General features: G+C 37.2%; 3 protein-coding genes and 1 pseudogene across 5 annotated transcripts; 2 read left to right on the forward strand and 2 right to left on the reverse strand.

The window, feature by feature from the left end:
* The first annotated feature begins 3,074 nt into the window (after nt 1-3,074).
* LOC143221684 (serine/threonine-protein kinase PAK 2 pseudogene) lies at nt 3,075-5,114 on the forward strand (annotated as a pseudogene).
* A 1,385-nt stretch (nt 5,115-6,499) lies between these two features.
* LOC143221683 (dihydrolipoyllysine-residue acetyltransferase component of pyruvate dehydrogenase complex-like) lies at nt 6,500-11,729 on the reverse strand. The gene is made up of 11 exons (XM_076447096.1): nt 11,387-11,729; nt 10,934-11,115; nt 10,674-10,861; nt 10,385-10,559; nt 10,112-10,314; nt 9,887-10,038; nt 9,679-9,815; nt 9,417-9,593; nt 8,573-8,757; nt 8,047-8,147; nt 6,500-7,669 (listed from the first exon to the last, which is right to left on the reverse strand). The coding sequence occupies exons 1-11, from the start codon at nt 11,511-11,513 to the stop codon at nt 7,500-7,502; spliced, it is 1,797 nt and encodes a 598-aa protein (XP_076303211.1). The 5' UTR covers nt 11,514-11,729; the 3' UTR covers nt 6,500-7,499.
* Nucleotides 11,730-12,344: 615 nt separating this feature from the next.
* LOC143221682 (uncharacterized) lies at nt 12,345-20,423 on the reverse strand. 2 transcript variants are annotated; one of them, XM_076447095.1, is made up of 8 exons: nt 20,276-20,423; nt 19,368-19,644; nt 19,013-19,101; nt 18,784-18,935; nt 16,898-18,581; nt 16,573-16,785; nt 16,439-16,497; nt 12,345-16,119 (listed from the first exon to the last, which is right to left on the reverse strand). In XM_076447095.1, exons 2-8 carry the CDS (start codon nt 19,487-19,489, stop codon nt 15,928-15,930), a joined length of 2,511 nt encoding a protein of 836 aa, XP_076303210.1. In that variant the 5' UTR covers nt 19,490-19,644; nt 20,276-20,423; the 3' UTR covers nt 12,345-15,927. The 2 variants fall into 2 exon arrangements, with proteins under 2 accessions (XP_076303210.1, XP_076303209.1); XM_076447094.1 differs by lacking the exon at nt 20,276-20,423 and having other exon boundaries at nt 19,368-20,208.
* Nucleotides 20,424-21,259: 836 nt separating this feature from the next.
* LOC143221687 (protein Abitram) lies at nt 21,260-23,268 on the forward strand. 2 transcript variants are annotated; one of them, XM_076447104.1, is made up of 4 exons: nt 21,260-21,995; nt 22,088-22,159; nt 22,243-22,303; nt 22,413-23,268. In XM_076447104.1, exon 4 carries the CDS (start codon nt 22,441-22,443, stop codon nt 23,266-23,268), a length of 828 nt encoding a protein of 275 aa, XP_076303219.1. In that variant the 5' UTR covers nt 21,260-21,995; nt 22,088-22,159; nt 22,243-22,303; nt 22,413-22,440. The 2 variants fall into 2 exon arrangements, with proteins under 2 accessions (XP_076303219.1, XP_076303218.1); XM_076447103.1 differs by having other exon boundaries at nt 21,263-21,995; nt 22,243-23,268.
* The last annotated feature ends 273 nt before the right edge of the window (nt 23,269-23,541 follow it).

Raw genomic sequence — 23,541 nt, forward strand, 5'->3', positions numbered from 1 at the left:
AAAATGTTATCGGCGATTTAAATGTTTTTCCTAGACTATGCGATTATGACAAAAATTAATGCGTGAGATAGAAAACCGGAGCCGGAGATGTTTTGAATGAAAAGTATTTGGAAATGGTGATATATTTTTAGTGAATACTTCTTTGTGACGAATATTGTAATTTTTCTCTTCAGTGACGATGAGTATAGCCGTCGCGAAAAATCGCAATTTACAAAAATACATATCGCATAAATTATATGAAATTAATCTATTGTAAAATAGTTTAGAAAATACTCAACCAAAATATTTTTATTTTATTATAGGTATATTACATGCTATACATTTTAAATATAGTACATTAAATTATTATTATAGTACTACTCTATAAATCTACTATGAAAGATTTATAAATTTCTATTTATGAATTTAAATGCTCTGTTTCTTGCAAATCCTTCAGAAAATGTTTTGATCGTGCAGAAAAACCCGCAATCACCATTTTTTTATCGATGTTGTTATCTACGGTTGCGAAACTATTGGGAAACTACTACATTATATACTGTATTGTTATGAATCCGTTTCAACGGCCAGTTCCTTACAAAAATATTTTCGTACGTAAATCGCGTACGTAAATGAATGCGTTTTTTCGTTTCGATGGTTCTACTGAAAAATAATTAGTGAATAACACGGTGAACCGTCGTAGTTCGAAAAACAAAGCGAACTGTTGAAATCTTTCTCAACAATAAGAGCCATTTGCCGAATGGAATTATTATGTTACGTTGAATTTTAGCTATAAAAACATGTTTTTTGTTGGTGGTGGAGTCGCGTAATGACAGTTAACGTATCGCGAGCATGACATTGGGAACAGCCTGTATAGAGCGGCCCAAACAATCGCGTGTAATTGTAAACAATGTGCAGATTCAACAACTGTTTCGCAATTCGATTCGAAATCGAAGTGGAAACATAAAAAGTTGCGGATTTTTCTAGAATTTTTATTACATTATTTTTGATACCATCATAAAATAAATATTATTTTATTTTCTGTAGTCTATATTCTATGTATATTATACTGTATTGTTTCATTATTAACTATTATATCCATATGTTGATATACTTCCATTATTATTTCGAGATAATTTTCATTATTATTTTGAGATAAAATTTATGCATTTGTTTTGAAAGCATTACAAGTGATATAAAATTTTATTTTTCAAATTCTAGATTTGCTCGAGTTACGTTGATGTAGATTACGTGTGAATAATTATCATTGACATTAGAGTTATCGAACAGTTAAGTAACTAGTTTGTACTTTGTTATAGTAATGATAGTATCGCAATTGCACTATTAATATTTATGATTTCATTCGTCTGTTATATCGTTTATATAAATAATCTATTTCCTTTAATAATTTACAAATTTCATGTGGTTTTCATGTTGTACGTAATTTTATTGCAGTATTTATAAAAATATGAATTTGGCGCCTTTCTATTGCACCATTACATTTTTGAATTCAAACAATTTCCCGCCATACTATGATTTTAAAATAGTGATTCTGTACAATTGTAATTTCATGCGGTTTTCATGCTGGACATCGGCAATTTTATTTTATACAAGTATTTATCACCTTTTTATTGGACCGATAACGGGGATTATTTAAAAAAAAAACACTTCTCGTAATTAAAATAAAGTGTTCTTTTTACTTTTGAAAATTTATCTGCCTAAACATAATAAAAAAAGTGATAAGGTCAATGTCAGCTTTTTCCGGGTTCGTTGCATCCGATTTCTACATATTTAGTGACGTAATTATAACCCTCTTCTCGTCAAATCTTTTATCTCGACACTGTTCTTTTCTCTCAATCATAATGTTCCCCATCTTTTTAATTAGAATATGCGTTCTTTATTATCCGCAATTACTCTTTATTGTCCGTTTAAATTAATTTATATACGATTAAACAGGGTTATTATTTCGTTATCTATAGCTACAGCAGTTTTAGGTTATGGTCTGCACGTTCGACTACATACTTATCTGGCGATAGAATTAACTTTGTAAGAAAGGGTGAGAGTACGAGGAGCATCTATTTTCGTCATCATTTCATTATCGCCAAAATGATGCGGCAGACAACGATTGCCGGGAATCTAGTGGCAAAAGTTGTCCGTTGTGACGTATTTACAGATAACATTATTTCCAACAGTCTGTTCCAGAAATTGCACGGACGCTGACAAACGATCCCGTTCCGATTCAGTGAAAGGTCAAAAAATGTTGACGGAATGCTCGTTTGAGGGAACACGAGATAATTCCTCAGAATCGTTCGATTCGACCGAATTGATCGAGCCAATTTAAGGGGGCATCCCCATTTCAACGACTATCTTCGCGATTTTATTCATAATGAATGGTTGACGGTATATATGCTCTGGTATGGTCGAATCGATACAAAAAATATTTATAAGCATGTTCAATAAAGAGAATTACAATAATATACGAAGTTGGAAAATCAAAGCTTATTTTCGTAATAGAGTTTGTACACAAAAAATGAACAAAATGGATAATAGAAGCAAAGGATAGCGAACGAATTTTTGTAGAAAAATTTTGGCCATCCAAAAGGAGTTTCCCTGTACCGTTTGAACTACCAAACCAAAATTGTTAGATATACATAGAAATGAATTAATTGCGGCACATTTTAGTCCTTAAAATGTTCATTGTATTTATATGTATAGTATTTTAAAATCACAGAATGGCGGGGAAATGTTCAAATTTGAATGGATTCTGTAACTATATAGTTCAATAAAAAGACATCAAACTAATTTTCAGAGCTTTCAGAGCCTACAGCACCAGCCATTTAAACTTCAATGATTGTCCAATGGGGAACGCGGTTAGAAAGATCTGTTGCTAATCTGCTGATTTTGTCAGCCAGATGCATGGATATAGGAATATATTCCTATATCCATGGCCAGATGTGACAACAAATGGCTATGAATTTATAAACATATTCTGTCACGTCGACTGCCAATCCACGTAGATACAAATTGTTTACAAGTGAATAACGTTTCAAATCTCCCGCGTTGGTTACATTCGAGTGACGTAAGGACATGAGTAACACGCCTACGTTCGTGTTTGTTCGTGTTTAACGTCCTGTCGCGATATAGGTGCGAGCGAGTCATGTTGCGATGAGAATCGCGATTTAAAAAAGGTGCCTGGTGCTTTCCACTTTCCTCCCTTCCCGCGAGTGTGCTTCTCACGAGAAATATTGAAATCAGAGGATACCATTATAGGAAAAGCGCAGGGTTGCGCGGTAAAATGAGCCTCAGCATAACAAAGCTGTTCTCAAGGAGGAAGCAGACAAGCGCGCTTGACACAGTCGTCACCGAGATCGGATTGCCCACGAACGTTTCCCACCAGTTTCACGTGAGCAAGAATGCCGAGACAGGACAGCTGGAGGGCCTCCCGGAGTCCTGGATCAGGCTGCTCAACACGCAAATCTCGAAATCGGAGCAGAACGAGCACCCGACCGCCGCCCTACAGGCTATCAAGTTCTACAACTACTCGATCAAACGGAAACCCGAGGAGGAAGTGTTCAAGCCCTTTGTCACCGAGGATCTAATCGAGGAGGAGTCCCAGGCGATAGATAAGATCCTAGCGAAGAAGTGTCAAGCCAGAGACTCGGATGGTTCAACCTCCCTGGGTTCCACGGACAGTCTGGAGCAAAAATTACCTAAACTTCCGCCCAAGGTGAACAAAGCTCCAAAACCCACACCAAGAATATGCCCCGACAGAGTACAGAAGACTCTTACAGAGATCTTGGAGGACTTACACGTGTACCAAACTGAGGACGAACAGCTACCAGAGAATACGGCAGAGAAGACAGAGGAAAGTCCTATCCTGAGGAGAAAAACGGATACCACTGGTGTGAAACTCACCGACGATGAGATCTATGAGGAACTCAGGTCCATCTGCCACAGCGGAGACCCGAATTTGCATTTTGAAAGGGCTATGGAGGTCGGAGCTGGTGCTTCAGGTACTGTATTCATTGCAAAGGACCTACAGGTGAGCCGAAAAGTGGCAATAAAGGATATAGATCTGTCGAAGCAACCAAAGAAGGAACTCATACTGACCGAGATCAAGGTCCTAAAGGAGTTTCAACACCCGAATCTGGTCAACTTTTTGGATGCGTACCTTGTGAACGAACATCTCTGGGTGGTCATGGAATTGTTGGAAGGTGGACCACTGACGGATGTAGTTATGGAGACAGTGATGAAAGAGGCACAGATTGCTGCAGTTTGTAGGGAGGTTTTGAAGGCGATTAATTTTCTGCACAGCAGGGGCATCATTCACAGAGATGTCAAGTCTGATAACGTGCTTCTTGGAATGAACGGTGCTGTGAAAGTTACAGACTTTGGGTTTTGTGCTAATATTGACGGCGACGAGAAAAGACAGACCATGGTTGGCACTCCTTACTGGATGGCACCCGAGGTGGTGACCAGGAAGCAGTATGGGAAAAAGGTAGACATCTGGTCCCTGGGTATCATGGCGATCGAGATGATAGAAGGAGAACCGCCGTACATGAAGGAGACTCCTCTGCGAGCTCTATACCTCATCGCTGCCATTGGTAAACCTTCTATTCCCAGATGGGAAACGCTGAGTCCAATATTTCAGAACTTCCTGGAAAGGTGCCTGGCCGTCGAAGTAGATGAGAGAGCAACAGCCGAGGAACTACTGTCCCATCCATTCTTAGAGAACTGTGCAGAGCTGACCACTCTCACGCCACTGATCAGAGCGGCGCAGAAAATTCTTCGCAAAGCATACTACTGAGTATCTTTTTTTTTTTATTGAAAATAGAAAGAAAATTATTGCATTGATTTTGCATTTGTCTCAAATACGTGCAACATTGCATTGATACAGTATTTACAATGAAAAGTATTCCTTCCGTTATACAAGGAATACAACTGTATGCAATGCAAGCGCTTAGACATATTTCACAGTACGTGATTATCATTAATGCATTACCAAATTAACAGAACTTGTGGTAACAAGGAAGTTATTGCAGAACATCATTAATTTTCTTTTGCATTTCACATTTATTGTAAGAACGCGATAGATTCATTCTGTTGCTTAAAGTCAAGTTGTAATTAATGTAAGCTAGTGACGATTCGATGTGCAATATCTGTCGCATAGATTTCGTAATTTTACCTCTATGTATTAACAGCCTCTTTTGCGAGGTTGCTCCATTGATTTTTTTTTCAAGAACGAGGAGAGAAACGTGCAAATTCCAAACAGTTTGGAATTTCTCTAGGCAATTGAGATCGTATATTCAGTTGTATTTTGCATTTATTATGTAACGATTTTATTATAACTACTGGTACTTAGTTTGTTCAAGAACTGAGAGTGCAAGATATATGCACGTGGCATCTATCAGGGATCATTTACGAGTTGTTTCACATTCGATGGTTCTATAGATACACTAAAAAAACTAAAACTACCAATTTTGCTATACAGTACAAATTAATCTAATATTTTACCAAATGGAAATTTTTAATATCATTTTTTATTTGACTAGGTATTTATAATTTTATGTATTGAAGGATCAATCCAGCCATACATTTCAAATCAAACAGTTTATATATAAATTCGGTATTTTAATACAATCGCTAGTGTATTACCACTGAATTGAAACGAGAGTATTTGTGAAAATTTTTATACATTTATCCGTTTCATTAATAGTAAGAAAGTTGAATCTTACACGATTCAATACCACAATCGTATATGTATTAATAACTAAGTATTGTAAATGATTTCCGATACCGCACATTACAGAATGCATTTTTGAAATATTATAAAAGTTGCGCCTAGTTTTGTAAGATTTTATTGTATATCGCAATGTATACACTTTTCGAAAACTTTTATACTTGTATCTTAGATTACATAATACTGCTCAAACCAAATGCCAAATTTTAAGGAATGCTATACATTAAATTATGTATATATATATATGTATATATATATAACATTTATCTTAACAATATTTTTCATAAAGAAAAATAGTTGCATTTTCATATTGTATAATTATTTCGGTGCTGAGCAGTAATACGAAGTAAAATCACAACTGTGATAGAGGAAATCAAGTCCTATTATAATATTAACGAATTGTATTCGATCAACCGTGTCATTTTCGCATTATTAATTCCCGTTTCGATGATTATCGTATGTATAATTTCAACATAATTTTATTTTTACATTAAGTTATTGACCGATATTCGTTCATAATAGAATTCTCAACTAGTAATGTAAGATAATCATGCCGATCTATGCATCGATCATAATGCGTAATCGTTTATACATAGAACAGTCACAATATTTGTGCCTTATCAGATCAATACGTGCGATTCTATGGCAACTGCCTCTTACCAATCCTTTTATCAATGATAACGAAATACGGCGAATTCAACTATGAATCAACGAATGGTTATCGGAAGAATGAAAATTATATTTTGTCCTATCGGAAAGAAATGTACTAAAACAACATCACCCATCAATTTAAACAAATAAATATTTTATTTACAAGATAAATTAGCGATCTTGTACATTTACTATTCCCACGTGTTTGTTGGACCACACTGAAGCCTCTAATCATGCATGGTAATTGTAATCGATAAAATTAACCATATTTTTATATTCTATCGATATTATTTATACAGTTTCGCATGACAGAAATGACTACACAGTGCGGGAATCGTTTCACCGAAATAAATATAACAAATAGTTTAATTAGTCTCCTACTTACACGAAAGTAAATTATCTGTATTGAACACATCTATAACTTCTGCATTTTGTAATCAGTTTTAATTTACAATTTTTTGAGCCCTTCTAATCTGCTTCGAATAGTAATCGCGATGGCAGAAAAATGTTGGATATGTACTCTATATACATAAACATAAGCCAGATAAAATAACTTTTTGAAAAGGTTCGCGGAAATGTAAAGGGCACTAAGCGATATAAAAGAAACAATCACGTTATAAAATATTTTAGTTCTATATATACACACATTGCATTGTATTTATAACATGTTTCAAAGGTTGTTGATGATTTCATTTATATTTCCAGAGCCTAATGTCCTTCGACACTTCCACTAAAACGTTTCTACGAATATTACAAGTGAAAATGTCGCCATTGGATTACTTGCTACCCTGAATTTCTATATGGCAGTTTCTGTACAGGTATACATATATTGTTTCTTTGGCAGAGACGAAATGTTGCAAAATATTATCCATAATTATCCGGGGGTTTTACAAATTAAAGTTTGTAAATATCGTAATATTTCAAACTACAATTTTCCGTCTGATCTGTTCGTTCGGAAAAATGGCTTTCCTCATGAAATTTCGGACCTAGTTACCTTAAACAAATTTTCCATCAACGATGGTCAAGTTCCTCAGATCTATGTTACATAAAATTAATATTTGGAGGACATTGTAATTTCTGCGGTCAAGCCATTTTTGCGTGGAACTTTTCAGGATGAAGATATAATTAAGGGTCAATCCTGTGAATACCTGAGCGCGCGTAATTTTCCGGCAACGAGGAAAGACGGATCGTCTAACATGGCTTTTAAAACTGCCAAGAAGTCTGCAGCTTGCTCTTCGTCGATCGCTCGTCTGTCGTACGACAGTGTCGCTGACATTTTCGTTATTTTTCGCAGCGTAACATCTGTAAAACGATATATTGACATTTCTTGCGATTTTAAGCATTTATAATAAAAATTAGTAGGCGAAATTTAAAACATTGAAAAGATTCAAAAGAAAAGAATTTTTATAAATAATAAAAAGAGTGAATAAAAAAAATTGCTAATTATCAAGTGACAGTCTCAAATTCCTCAGTCTCCATTGTTTTGTGTTTCGCCTATTAACTTTTATAAACAAATGTGTACAATTTGCATCTGGACTTTATTTTTTCAAAGAAGATATTTGAAGTCATAATAGCTGTCCATCCCACTCCTATTACATTCAAGACTATTATTAAGCTTTTGGAGTATCTTCTTTCAAAAAACAGACCATAGTAATCGTGCATAATTAAAACTAAATTACCTAGATCCTCACGGCCACCACCAACAGCGAGTATCGCCGTCTGTGGAGGATTGATTATGGCAGAGAACTGCTTGATACCGAACATGCCCAAATTGGAAATTCTGGAAAGCGATATCAGAAGTGATCAGTTTTCGTTCATTGTTTTATAGTAACTTATAAAATCTGCAAAGTGTTTCTCTGAATGTTAAGATGTTCAACATTGCATAATACACACGAAGTGTTAAGAAAAAACAAGTAAAACTTTGAAAAAATTGGTTTTTTTAAGGTATCGTTCTCAAACTTCTTCGATTTTCATAATCGAAAGTGTTTGATTCAATATCTTAAATGTATCACATTTTTTTAAGAATCCTTAGCCGCGGTTAAATGGAAAAAATGGGACAAAAAGTGGTTTCCCGATTTTCCCCTGTAACTACCCTTATCGATGAAATATCGGGCTGAAAGTCAACAGAAAAGTTTCTTTTTTGGTAGGCTATCGAATGGTTCAGGTTCGATTAAAATCGATCAGGAGACGAATTTTTTAGCTTACGTGAATGTTCCTCCTTGGAACTCCTCCGGCTTCAATCGACCAGTTCTAGCCTTCTCGGCCAGTTCTTTGATGTTATTCGAAATCTCTAGCAAGCTTTTGGTTGTCGTATCAAAAACAATCGGAGTAATAAGACCTGTGTCCGTAGCGACTGCTATGGACACGTCGACTCGCGGCATACGTATGATCTATTAACAAAATATTAGTTATAACATTTGTACAGAGTTTATAAAAAGTAATGGTCATCCGTCCTAGGGGCGAATCGACACCTCTGGATCGATGGATATTTGTAAAGGGAACTTGCCGCAAAATTGTGTACAACAAAGAAAATTTTTGTTAAAGTTTTTTTACATCAACAAAGGAACCATATGTTGCAAACAAATTGTTATCGAGATATAAGCTGTTAGAGTTTTTACAAAATTGTATTGTGTGGAGTTATATGTATAGACAAAAGTTTATTACTGCATATTAGAATATGATCGTGTACGTGCCTCGAGGCAAACAAATTTAAAGAGACTTTCGTCGCTAGGCCCATACCAAGCCATCATCGTCTGCCTGCCCTAGGCTGTCTATGTATAATGTATAACTCCACACGATCGCAAATTTGGAGAAACTTTAACAACTCATATCTCAATAACTATTTGTTTACGATATATGGTTCCTTTCAAACTTTTTCTCTTCTCGATGAGTAGTAGATGTTGATGTAAAAACAAACAATAATTTTCTTTGGTATAAACAATTTTGCGGCAAGTTTCTTTTACAAATGTCCACCGATCCAGACTTGTAGATTCACCCCTAGGGCGGATGATCATTACTTTTTACTTTTTCACAAACGTTCCACACTGACCTGTCCGTTCTGGTACAGTGTATTTACCCCTGGACATTCGACTAATGCGTGTGCGACCGCTTTCGTGATGAAATCGTTCACCGACACTTTGATATTGTCAGCTTTTAGTTCGTTACGAATCTCGTTCAGTTTGTCCAGCTTGATGTCAATGTAGGCATAAGAATGTGGAATAGAACTCTGAAAACGATGAGCAAGACGATATATCACCTTCAAATGACCTAGAAAGACGAAATGTTAAAAGAATCAAGTAAAACATTTTTACTTTTGATTCTCCGAGTCTCTTCGCGATAACAGCACGTATATTTGAAACTGGTATGTCTTCATAGGCAGAAGGCTGGCCAGCAGGCACATGAGACGGTCCACGCTCTTTCTTAGCTCCTCCAGCTTTCACAGGCTCAGCTTTTTCATTGAATAGTACACACATCAATTATGTATGACAGTACTTTAAGTATCGATAGAAAAATGCATACCAGCTTCCAGAACAACTTTCTTGACATTGTTCGCTGTAATATAGGCCAATACGTCGCTCTTCAACAATCTGTTTGGTCTTCCAGTTCCTTTGATAGAGCCTGAACTCAGTCCATACTCCTCTAACAATCGTTTCACTGCTAAACCGTAAACTCTAAAATGGATATCAATGCAAATAATATGAATATAATTATTTTAAGATTATAAAGTGAAATGAATCTGCATACTGTCCACTGGGTGCAGGTTTCGTGTCGCCTGCTGGAGCTGCCGAAGCAGCTGGTGCAGCCCCTGCAGTTGGAGCAGCCCCTGCAGCTGGAGCAGCTGCAGACGGTTTCGTAACTGTTGGAACAACAACGTTCTTCCAATCCATTCCTTTCTCAACTGTAATGGCGATCAATTCTCCCACTTCGACTTGACTTCCATCGGGAGCCTGTTAAACGAGATTATGTTAAATCTTGTCACTGAAACCCATTGCAATACAATTTTCATTGACAACGTACAAGGATCTTTGCAAACACACCCTCTTCCTCGACCTCGAATGTCATAACAGCTTTGTCTGTCTGTATCTCTGCCAATGCATCTCCCGGTTCGAACTCATCCCCTTCCTTCTTGAGCCACTTCACTATCGTGCCAGAAGTCATTGTAGGTGACAAAGCTGGCATACTGACGTTGTTTCTGGAAAGTTTGACACATTGGTTAATTAATTGATATCTCTCCATTTGCATAGTCTATGATAAAAAGTACTATGGGCTATTAGAAGTTAGCATTATTTTATATGCAAAAACATACTGGCCAGGGGGTGCTTCAACTGCTGCACTTGCAGCAGGGGCAGCAGCTGGTGCGGAGGGTGCAGGAGGAGCAGCTGCAGGCGCACTAGAAACGCTGTCTGGCATTTCTACAGACTTCCAGTCTTCGTCTGCTTCGACAGTGAGCGCTATCAATGTTCCCACTTTGATGTCCTTGGTTCCTTCTGGTATCTATTAAATCAATACAACAGTGAGTTCGACTGAAAGTTAAGAAGTTCATTGCCACGCTATAGTAGGTCTTACAATTATCTTTGCAAGGATACTCTCATCATCGACTTCCATTGTCATGACAGCTTTATCAGTTTGAATGTCAGCAAGCGCGTCGCCAGCTTCGATCTTGTCACCTTCCTTCTTCAGCCATTTGACAATGGTGCCGGTCTCCATGGTGGGTGACAAGGAGGGCATTAACACCTCCTTGCCCTTGACTAAAACGGGCAGTTAGTTCAAGTACATCTCACGTACATATATATAATATTTGATTGCATAACCAATCTTCATAATTTTGCCATAAATGACACGAATTGTTAGGGATACGAAATGAAATGGACCCATGCACTTGATGTTGCAAATCATGTAATTCGTATAGAGACTAATGTGATTCAAAGGACAAATGATTTTTACGGCACGATCGGATTCTAACCTCACTGCGGTCATGAATAAACGTGATTATAAATTATTTCTGAATAAAGTGCATACCATCGAGAACCCAGCTTGTGTGGAAACATGATCGCTGATATTTTATGGGCACAGGTACACGCGCTATTATACGATTACTGTTTCGAATGGACGAAAGCGCTATCCTAGATATTATGATCTGCGCCATTTTGATATGGAGTAATTCGAAGTAATTATCTGACGTTCTATCACTATAGGTATATGGAGGTATTGGACCGCTTGCGGGTCGCAACCTTCACTATATAATATAAAATAACAATCTATTGTATATATATATTCTTGCTACACTATACTTTTCAAATAAATTTTTGGACTCTCTTTTTACCGAAAAACCGATTGCTTCGAGTAAAAGTATCGAATTTTAACATAATACTAATGTATTCATACATCGTATGATATAGACTTATGTAATCCGTACATTGTAAGTACATACGAGCGAACATTTGGTTATCTAAATTAGGAAAATTCGCTGTATAATTGACTGGTAATTATAGCTTCGCTCAATAAATAGAAATAGAACTGCATAAAGTTTATATATTTTATAAAAATACTTACTTATACTTACTTCTAATAAAGTACTTATATTTTATACAGTTCTATTCTATATATATATATATAGTCTTAAAACATTCATTATTATAAGCTTGAGTAGAAAATGATTGCATTACCGTTTTACACGAAATATTAGTCGTAATAATTAATATTATTAGATCAATAATAGATATTATTAGAAACAATTTGCAGGCGAGAACAGGAAATGCAAATAAAATCGATTCATTTGTGAGCGTCTCAAATCGTTTATTACCATAGGTTTTAGTAAAAAAGGATCACATTACATTTTTACACGAAATATCGGGCAGTATGGTTAGTGAGCAGCCGTCTAGCTTCTATAGTTGAAATATATAAAAAAGTTGCTTTGTATCATAATACAATAAAGGCACTTAAGGTCTAACATTTAAAGATATAAATAAAGAATATGTAACATGACTATCACTTTTATGTTTATTATTTACAACATGAGTACAAAGTTTTAAACTTTTTCTTCCCGGTGAAACATCCGCTAATCAGGGCAAGAAGCAATAATGAAGAAACATCATTTTCATCTGTTTCCTAACTGCATCGAACACGTTGTTTATTATATTCATATTTGCCGATGGTTTAAGGTATCGTTGAAGGTATTTTTCGGGACAAAAAGTTGTTGTAAAATTACTGGCGTTTCTTCACCACAATCGAGAATAATCCTTGCCCTCTACACGCTACGAAATCCATCGAAAACCCACGCTCTCACGTTATTACAAATTTAAACACAACGCAACAAGAGCAACGATTCATCATAAAATATGCAGCGCTAAAATTCAATGAGAAAATGGACGAGCTATTATACTCAGTGTAAAACAGGTCAAATGTACAAGCAGTTATTCACTTTCTTTTTTTTTCTCTTGCTGCCCATTGCTTAGAACGAAGAATTACAGAAGAGACCACGACTGGATAGAGTACCGAAAAATTAATACCAGCGGCGAACGTGAATCATTCGCAGAGAGAACGTAAAGATATATCTAGGGTGGCCGAAAAGTGTTGCACTTCCTTGAAAAGGATGACTCCTGAGGTCATTCTAAGCACATGTTCTCTTTGCCAATGCGCGCCGAAACGATTTGCTTTCGAGTTATTAACAAAAAACACGGACCAATCAGAGCGCGGCTACAACGGACGGATTCTGGCTCGGCCAATGCCAACGCCATGTTCAGCTGTAGCAGCGATTTGATTGGTCCGTGTTTTTCGTTAATAACTCCTCCTTAACAAAGCCGCGGAGAACATTCTCGCAAAGGAAAAAGTTATGTACTTACGTACTTCGAATGACCTCAGGAATCACCCCTTTCAAGGAAGTACAACATTTTTGGGACACCGCGTATAATGCATACGTACGCATTTGTATATACATAGAACATCTCTAAACAATCAACAATATTGTAATGTAAAGCATTGTATCGTCTATAACAATGGGAACAGTTCATACAATGGTTTAATTATCCTTGGCTTCCCCTCTTCGCAAGTTTCCCCGAAAAAGTATAGTATACCAGTTAAAGCGTTAACTCCTCAAAAATAAACTTTCAAAACTATTTCTCGGCAATTCTTTTATGCGTTTATAAAGTTCTGATATTTCATAGGTTCGTTATTACAGCACGTTATCGGTAATAGTTACTTAATTGTAGTATTGGCGTACACGATTCTGTGGGCACAATCTGCCCTCCAATATTTGTACGCTATGATATGTTATGGCTCTGAATATTTTCGGCGAACCTCAAAAACTGTACACAGTGTCCTACCTAACTCGAGCACCTTGAACATCTCGCTTATTATTAACAATACAAAGAACTATTGGAGAAAAGTAAGATTATATGGTGATTAAATCTTTCCCAAGGTCATCGATGTTTGTTCTACGACCTACAATGTCGTGACCTTCGCATGACCTCGAGCACCGAAAATAATAAGCGAGACATTTCATGTACAATTTTACAGTTCAACTAACGATTCAGATTTAATATAACGATATCTACTAAATCGAGGATAGAATTAATTATCATATACATCGCTTTATAAACTCATAAAAAATTATAACTTTATCTCCGCTGTTTGACACATCACACCTTCCTTATCGCAATTACTGTGATAAACTTTTAACAACAAGTCTCTCCCTGATTCTATCAACAGGTTTCGCATCTCTTTCTTGCCATCTGATTTTCTGTTGTTGATCCTAATTTACAACCAATTATGTTCACATTCACAGTCTTAAATATTCTATATATATTATGTACACATCTCTGTTAGTTAGTTTCAGAATAGTTTCAGAATTGTTAGCGTATAAAATGTATTCTCTCCCCCGTTACTTTGACGCACGAAATTGGAATCGTTAAAAATTAACATTCGTAACGTAAGCACGTAAAAGTGTCACTAATCTTCGGCACGTTAAAAGGATTTTAAAAAACTCTCCGAATGAATCAGTGGGGGATATAAAAATGATAATTTAACAATACGTTTATTGCAGAACAGTGAGATAATTGTTTTTATTCAAAATATGTTGATATGTCGCGTGGAATTAATAATATACCATAAGTCTCTGTGTATCCAATTCGGTATAGGCCACTCATGTTAAAAAATATTGCATTGAACTCCATAAAAAACATAGTAGCTCTTCGAGTGTTCATAAAATCGGATAGAAATTTATGAAAAATTTTATTTTATTTTCTAAATCGTGTGTGTGTGTAAACTTGTCCTTCACATATAAAACCTGGTTTTTTAACGTTGTTTCTACAGGGTGTCCCAGAAACACTGTCGGAAAAAGAAAGAGGTGATTCTAAGCATCTTTTTCTTTTGCCAATTCGCACCGAAACACTTTGTTTTCGAGTTATTAACTAAGAACACGGGTCAATCAGGGTGCAGCTATAGCGGACGGATTCCGGCTCGGCCAATGCCAACGACACGCTCTGATTGGTCCATGTTTTTCGGTAGTAAGTCCTTAACAAAGCTGCGAAGATCATTTTGGCAAAGGAGAAAGATGTTTAAAATCATCCCTTTCTTTTCCCGACACCCTTTCTGGAACAGCCTTAAATGTAATTTTATTAACAAATACGGTACTTGTATTTCGGCGCGCGCAATCCTATCTATTCATACCCTCTAGGTATTTTATTTGCTAATGAATTTTTTAACTTCCTCTGTTCGAAAATGTTTTTTCTGTAAATGCTCATCGACTCCTGTTACAGATCGATTTTCTGCTTCTACTTGAAACGCAAGTTGGTTCTCATATAGCCTGCATACTGTGAACTTGCAACTTTCGTTCTCTTCAAATATAGGCTTTCCTTTTTTCACGGCAGAAAATTCGTACAAAAGTTGGCTTTTTCAAAATCCTATCTACGTGTTATTGTACACAGTGTGTTAGTGGTATATCATTAATGCTTCCAATGGAATGCACGTATTACATGTTCCGCTCTCCTTTCAGAATACAATGCAATTTCTTGTGCAATGACATCCTTGTAAAAAAAACTATTTTCATTACACCTACACATATAATCTGAGTCATACTACCGAATTCGTTCACCGTTTCACGAATCAAAGAGATTAATACGATGATTTCTACTATTTGGTTTAAAAAACAGCAATTTTCTGCATTCACTCCGATGAAAATAATTTATGTAGGAAGGGTTTTATAAAATTACTAGCTCCGTCGATCCTCAAAAAACTGTTATAAAATATCGCACTTTAATAATTTTGCAACAAATCTCTAGCAATAAAATCATGACGCAGACTCCGAGAAAACGTGAGAAATTTTCGCCGTTCGATTGCCAGACGATAAAGAGCCTCTTTTTTTTAAATCGTTGAACTCTGTTCCTCGTTTGTAGCTTTCACCATGCTGGAAGTGCAATAATACTGAAGTTTCGTTACGATCGCGACCGATTTTCTTCCAAACACGTTTTATACACATTCTTGTACGAATACAAATGAAATCGAAGCGCTCATTTTGAAACACACGTACGTCTGCTTTGATTTTAGTGCCTCTTGAATTTTTTTTACATGTATCCTCTTTTTACATCACCTTGGGTGGTCTTTACCGTTGGCCTAACTGCCCTGGGACCCGGGATGCGCGAAGGTGGTCTGGGAATAGCACTTAACGTGTTCACAGGTCTACTTCCAGTGCTCCAATTCGTTGGCGGTCGCAGTCTGGTCTTGTTTTCGAACTTCGCTGTTGGTTTATTGAACACCTACGATTAAAACATTTCTTGTAAACATACACCAACTTATAAAAATCAAATTTGTCATTTTTTAAATACGTCAATTTTTTCTTATTTTTTTTTATTATGCTAAAGGCCGAAAAATATTTTTAAAAATCGGTAATTTGACTTCAAAATTTCGCCATTTTATAAATAATCAAGATTTTCAATTTCTTTTTTAATAAACAACTTCGTTTTTTTGTTTCTGAACAATATTGATGTTACATCTGAACTAGAAAATGGCTGAAAATTCATCCAAGGAGCATACAGAAATTAACTATCGTTTAGTTAATAAGAATTGTGTACTCACTTCAGCTCTTTTCACATCTGTTTCATTTTGTTGTTTCAGCACATGTTCCGTAGGATGATCTTAACAAGAAACGAGGACATGAGAAAATGGATAATGCACAGATAAATGAATTGTGGACACAAACATTCGCTTACCATTAGCATTTACGGGTTGACTAAACCTAGTGGGGCTAATCAAGGGTGAGCTTGTTTTAATGTTGAAATCCATACTCGTCAATGAAGAGGAATCGGTTTCACAACCATCGGTATCATTTTTTGGTATAGGAGAAGGTAAACGCTTTTCCTCTTCCGTCCAAGTATTGTCCATAACGCGTCTGTTCAAGAGCGGAGCTGCGTCTTGCTTCAAACCTGACAAAAAAAATACACAACTGTACTGTGTAAATCCTTCCAACATTTTGGAGACCTAACATTCAGCTCTCGCTAGATCCATTGTCATTTAAAAGAAGAAAGCGTTACTCACTTTCTTCCTGCATCCGTACGATCTGATGCAGCTGTTCAATGTTCATCGGCTGCACGGTGTACGAATTATGGCTGCTGTCCGAGCATGTGCTGAGTCTGTCGTCCAGATCAGGCGCGCTGTGAGCGCTCTGCGTGCTCTCTATACTCTCGGTGGAGCCCCCTGCACCCATCATTTGTAATTCTCCTGTATTCAGTTCCAAGAGTCGTTGTTCGGAGCCGCTTTTCACTTTGCCCAAAGCATACAATTTATTCGTCACGCTTTTCTCAACAATATTCGGCTGCGAACCCTTCATGTAACCGATATTAGTCGCGTTTGCGCACCCTATCTTGCTTACGGTCTTCAAGGAACTGGACACAAGATTCGGATTCGACTTCTGTAGGAACTGCGGCAGCTTCGAGAGCATCCGGGGGATATGTTGTTGCTGTTTCCTTTTCTGTAGCTTTGGGAGCGCCTTCACGATCGTGGCGTTCGCATTCTCCAAGGATTCCGCGTTTTCCATATCAGTCTTACCCTCGTGAACGTTGCCCTTCTTCGTGAAAGTATAATACTTCTTGTCCTGCGCGCTCGGTTCCTTCTTGTAGGTGTTGTATTTGTTTTCCTCGGGCATATTGCTGCCAGCATTTCGATCGCGGATATTCTCACACGATCCCGTCTGGGTCTTCGCGGCGTGGAGATCGTTGGGCACACAGTTGTACGTGCCGTCGAGCTTGTGGTCCGCGTTCCTATGTATCTCTGCCAATAATTCTTTTCTCAACGACGTGGGCGCTTTGAAGGTCGAGTTCAGAGGCTTCTCTGGGACCTTGCTCTTTGCTTGGAACGTGGAATTCAACGTATTTTTCGGAGTAGATTGACTGCCGGGAGGGATCAATAATTTGAACATGGCCAGAGTGATGTCTTGCTTTATCGTGTAAGACAAGTTTTGGGCAAGCAAAGAAGGCTCGGCTAAATTTTCTACACTATTGGGAACGGTGTTTTTGTGAGGACTGCATGGCTGACTCCTCTCGGCTTGCTTCTGTGCTGCCTTTTCGGCCTCTGTGGTGTTATACGTGGCGTTAAAATTTCTCGACTCGTTTTTCTTGTCGTTCTCTGATCGCAGTCCGTCATCTTCATTTACAAGCATGGAAGACAAATTGATTGTCTTGTGTTTATCTTTATCCGGGCTCAAAACCACAGTTGAAGAACTAGAGTCCGCATTGTACGTTTCGTTTATCTGGATGTTATCAGCTTGAGTGAACGTTCTATCCGCTGCGGACAGGCAGTGAGTTCTGTTATTGTCTGATTCGTCGACCATCGAGAATGTTTCGTTACCACGTAGATTTTTGATGTTCTCGTCAATACTAGCCCGTTGACTACAAGTGTGAGTCAAATTTGTCGGTACATCCTCTTTGTTGCAATCCCTGCTGGACAAAGAATCGTCTCTAGGTAATGAAGTGATAGACGAATAAAGGATCGATGGCTGGGACACATTCATCAATGGTTCATTCAGTACAGGCTCCACCAAATTGATAAACGAATCGATTCCCTTCGAATGAGACATGTTTAAAAAAATTTCCAAACTCTCTTGGCCCGATGTCGATAGCGTATCGTCGGGAAGGCAATAAACGTTTGCCTTAGGTGCCACTTTCAACATAGGAGGCACGCTCTCCACTTTACTCGCAGCAGGCTTGCTTAACTGTTTGTTGAACTGCAAGAGAAAGATTTAGATGTCTGAAGACAGAATGTATACCAGGTGTTTTATATAGAATCAACCTGATCTAATTTGTACCATAAATTATGAAACAGCTGGTATGTATCAATCATCCATGAAAAGAAGATGCTCCCTATAAGCTTCCATGTGTCTTCTTTTTGTGGATGAATGATACATTTACCCACATAAATAGACTTACGTCTTCTCCTATATGCGAAAAGCTTGGGTAGCTACTCTTCCAGGTATTCGATATAGGTGGTGATACAGCTTCGGAAATGGACTCGAAATTAATTCTACTGGTTCGTTTCTTGGGTCTTGTAAATGTTCTCGTATCAATGGATCGCCTGTTCCCTAAAGGTAGATCATCATTTAATAATAAACATTGAAACACTTGTCTAGCATTAATGAACATAGTTTTCAGTATGTACCTGGTAAAATTAGCTCTGATTCACTTTTCAACCAAATATATAAGTTTTGGATCGAGGTATCTATGGAACACTGTGGTGGCATATACAACCTAACAAAGAAACAGAAATGCATTAAAGTTTGGTCTTTGATCGCGTTGCGAAAATAAATCGGAAAAAGGTTTCGGCAGTTTTCCTTTGTTATTGTCGCATTAGTCTAATTCTTTCCAAACATCGTTGAATTATATTTAAATCGCTGTCGAACAAACGTCGAGAATGTTGATTTGCTCGAATATGCATAGAAAGCCTATCGAAACCTTAGAAAGGGATTAAACTCGATCGAAGCTGTAAATGACATCCGAGGAATGCAATCGCTTACCAGACATTAGTGTCATCGAAATCGGTGACAGACACGTCAATTATCTCGACTTCATCGATGAGGCTCGCATCGTTTGTATACTGCTTCCGCACGGTCTCTGTGTCCACTTTTTTCTCGGACATGTTTCAAACGTATTACGATGTTAAACGACCGGATGAACACATATTTCACAGTTGAAGTGTCTCTCGCCGTCTCAATTGGTGGACGTGTTGCACATAAAAAAATAGTGTCGCGTTCTGTCGAGTCATTTACGAAATTCCAGCGAATTCCGTTCTTCCTGAAGCACCGTTCGCGGTTCAAAAGCATACGTATTTAAAATTAGCCGAACGTACGGTGAACATAACTAAGTTCACGGATACGGAGTACGGAGCAGTGATGAGATATTGTGAGCTTTCCACGCGCATGCGCGACCAAAGCCAGGAACGTATCTACGTCCTCAGTTAGTAGCAGTTAGTAGGAAAAGTAAATAGTGGGAAACTATTACTGGTAGGAATAAGTACCGAAAGAGTTCAGAAGTTTATATATTATATTGGATTGGTAAGAAAGTGTAATTTCGGGTGAAATAGAGCCCAATTATTTTATCCAAGCGATGAATTTTAATGAATAAGATATTCTCCCTTTTGTTCGATGTTCTTTTGCCAAAAAGAATTATAAGAGTTCATCGCTTGAATAAAGAAATTTGGTTTTTGCCAACCCAATATATTATATGTACATACATGTTAAATTCTAATACAACACACACATGTCACACATTCATATTTCTAAATCAAATCATAACAAATTTTGCGAAATTAGGCGGTGTGATCAAGGTAAGTACACCATTTTAGCTCAAGTTTGTAAAATTTTTCGCACATGCGCGTGGAAAGCGCACAGTATCTCACGACTGATACGGAGACCGAGGAACGTACTGGATATTTTCACGTTGTTTTCCCCGGGGAACCGAAGCAAACCACGGTACAAAAGAATACTCAGACTGTTCCTTACGTCGCGTTCCGTTTTATCGACTTTCCATTTACAGAAACCACGTCCTTTTTCGTGATTCAGTCGTGTTTGTTGTTTGATTTTTTGTATTCGCATCGGGAGCGTGTCTTGCCAATAGCACGCTCGCAAATCTAGGAAATTTCCAACCAGCGATTCTGATGTTTCGCGTGAAATACGCATTCACAATTTGTGATAACATAAAAATATAAATATAAACCATATAAACCAATGTAAACTTGGAAAGCATTTGCGAAAATTCTAGAACTGAGAATTGTGTTACCATGTGTTACCAAACAATTCCACTAAATAGTATTTGAATCTAGTCTATTCTTGTAGGTAGAGTGAGGTAGAGGCAAAATTGTTGCGTTTTACAATCGATTGTTAGTCCGCATCCGTCTGCAAAAGTTCGTACAAGTTTGAACAACAATATAATAATTAAAAAAATCAATGTACCCAGACGGCACACCGGCTCGATTTCAGCCGGGCACCTGTGCACAAAATGGCGCGAATTTCACCTGCCGGGGGCTCGAGCCCAGGGCCTACCGGCCGGGCTGGGATTCAGCCGATTTGCAAGATTGCAAGGGTGCGGGATTCGCGTTCTCATTGCGTGATAATACAAACACGGGTTTTTTCAGTAGTCAAAAACGCCAGATAAAGGTCAATCTAGGCAGCAATCGCCCTCAAAGGTCTTATTTATTAACTTATTATACTTTTGTCGGTAACAAGGGAGACTGCTACGCATTTGCAAAGTACTGCCACATTGATGCGACCCGCCCTGTGTCGTGCATGCGCGAGAAAAGTTCGGCTCAATCGAAGCACTGATTGGCCACATTAGTGTGATACCGTGCTGCCCTCTCAAAAACAGGCTGAATCCCAGCCCGGCCGGCAGGCCCTTGGCTCGAGCCCCCGGCAGGTGATATTCGCGCCATTTTGTGCACAGGGGCCCGGCTAAATCGGCCTGTCTGGGTCTCGACCATTCTCGACGCAGCTCCAAGCGTTGTGTTTGCCCGTAACCTGTAGGTCAGGGGCTCTGCTAGCTGGGTCCGGTGGTAGGCTCGGTCAGACTGTGCTGTCTGGGTATATGTCATAGCTTCTTCGATAACTTTTCTGTACGATATTCGATCCATTTTAAAAATGCGAACTTACCGTTAAATAACCGGAAATTCTGGACGAAAATTGTATTATTTATGTCGTTATAATCATGCAGTTATCTGGCAGTTATAATCTACAGAAAAAAAAATAATTTTGGCGGTTATTTAAAACGACAAACCTTGTATATATAGATAAATGTTTCATTGGCGATTTTTTAATAGTAATTTTCTACCTGGAATTTACTTTATAATTTATATTATTTTTCTTACGTTTTATATAGTTTAACTGATAATCTAACAAATAACAGTTATGTATTTACATGTTGTGTTACGTTAGTTTATAGAATTACTTAAAAAAATATTCGATTTGTCCGTTTGTTTGTGTACAACTGTTACAACATGTGATATAACAATTTTCTCAAGTAGTGTAAACGAGTAGAACGTTGCACTAACAAAGTATAGGAAGTATAAAATTATGCGAAAGTATCTTTCGTTAGCAACTCACAATGCTCCTTGCAATGAAATTTTCTACAAATTGCAAGACTGCCAATACGAGGTATTTACAGTTCATTGATATCTAATTGCACGTGTGCTCGGCGAAGAATATACATAACCAAAAAATTTTGCGTTCTATGTACCTTGTTGTAGCATCCGTATCGTAAGTTCATGGGCTTTTGCAAAGACTATGAGAAACAGATGCAAGTTTGCATAGCGAAACAGGTAACCTTCCTTTTTTGTTTTTTTACTATAAGCAACGTTTAAAAGTTATCTTATTATATATTTCCCTGATTTTTATATTTTAGTTACAATCTAACAGAGAAATAAACAATAAAGCCGCTAAGGAAAGACTGCAGAGAATGCACAGTAAGAAAGAAGAAAGTAATCAGTCAGAGTAGATTAACTTGCTTTAAAATGTGTATCTAACAACATTTCATTTCTACCGAATGAGTTTAGATAATAAATATTTTTATAGCATACTTTAATCATTGCATTGATCAACAATGAGTGCGAATTTAGATGGCGAACCACCAGAAAAGAAAACCAAAACCTCCGTTAGCATGGACGAGAATACAGAAGAAAAATCAGAGTGTAAAAAAAATATTCGATTGAATGACAGTGAAGATGAGGAAGAGAAGTCTGAATGTAAAGAAAATATTCTATTAAATGACAACGAAGACGAAGAAGAAACTTCACTATTAAAAATCGATGAAGATGGTGATTTGGAACCATTTCCTCCAGATAATGATGTTACAGAAATGATAGAGAACGTGCATTACAATGGATTGTTTCCAACGATTACAGAGAGATATTTTACTGCTTATTATAAATTGAATGTACAAAGTCATGCCGATGATGTTTGCATTCTAATGCACAGCAATCGCATTTGTATGTTAACTCTGGCTCCTAGTCATATAGTTCTACAAAGTAACAAAGAGATAAAGGACATCAACTTCAAAGTTAGTGACAAGCTGAACAGAGTCATGAACAAAGTTTCAGGGAAAAGCAAACATGGCGCCCAGCCTCTGCAAGCAAATTCTAAGATTTGTATTATCACTTCTTCGAGTGGTGAAACTTACACAATAAAGTGTTGTATAATTGGGAAATTGGTAGAGGTGAACGAAGCGTTACTAAAAAATCCAAAACTATTATTGGAACCACCGCACAAGGGAGGTTACTTGGCTATAGTGTTACCAAACATAAAGCTACTGGAATCAATGAAAAAGTCTTTGTTGACACAAGAACAATATGACTCGGAAATGCTAAAGCGTCAAAATACAATGAACCATTTTGAAATTAAGATAAAGAATGAATCGGAAACAGATAGATAACGGTTCTAGATTGAAAATCGAGACTCAAGATTAATGTACCCGCAGTGAGTTGATCTTGATGTATAAAAATATTAATTGTATCATTGACAACATGCATTCTTAATAAATACGTACATTTCTCCGAATAAGAACGAACATTCGGACGTAGAGGAACAAATTTATTTCTCATAATTTTTGTTATGACTACTATAACATAGGACCAGCTTTAATTACAATTATCAGCATCGATTAGCAGTGTAATCTTTGGTGTAAACTTTAGTTTATGTCGTTCCT

This window comes from Lasioglossum baleicum, chromosome 2 (genome assembly GCF_051020765.1).
Source record: "Lasioglossum baleicum chromosome 2, iyLasBale1, whole genome shotgun sequence".
In the NCBI taxonomy this organism is placed as follows: Eukaryota; Metazoa; Arthropoda; class Insecta; order Hymenoptera; family Halictidae; genus Lasioglossum; species Lasioglossum baleicum.

Coding starts and splice junctions, on each gene's coding strand:
- LOC143221682 (XM_076447095.1), bottom strand. CDS start 19,489: ATGTCCGAGAAAAAAGTGGACACAGAGACCGTGCGGAAGCAGTATACA. Junction 16,786..16,897: donor CGTACGGATGCAGGAAGAAA/GTGAGTAACGCT, acceptor TTTTTTTGTCAG/GTTTGAAGCAAGACGCAGCT. Junction 16,498..16,572: donor TCAACCCGTAAATGCTAATG/GTAAGCGAATGT, acceptor TTTCTTGTTAAG/ATCATCCTACGGAACATGTG.
- LOC143221687 (XM_076447104.1), top strand. CDS start 22,441: ATGAGTGCGAATTTAGATGGCGAACCACCAGAAAAGAAAACCAAAACC.
- LOC143221683 (XM_076447096.1), bottom strand. CDS start 11,513: ATGGCGCAGATCATAATATCTAGGATAGCGCTTTCGTCCATTCGAAAC. Junction 9,594..9,678: donor AGAGACTCGGAGAATCAAAA/GTAAAAATGTTT, acceptor CATCGTTTTCAG/AGTTCTATTCCACATTCTTA. Junction 8,148..8,572: donor TTCCAAGGAGGAACATTCAC/GTAAGCTAAAAA, acceptor ATCGCTTTCCAG/AATTTCCAATTTGGGCATGT.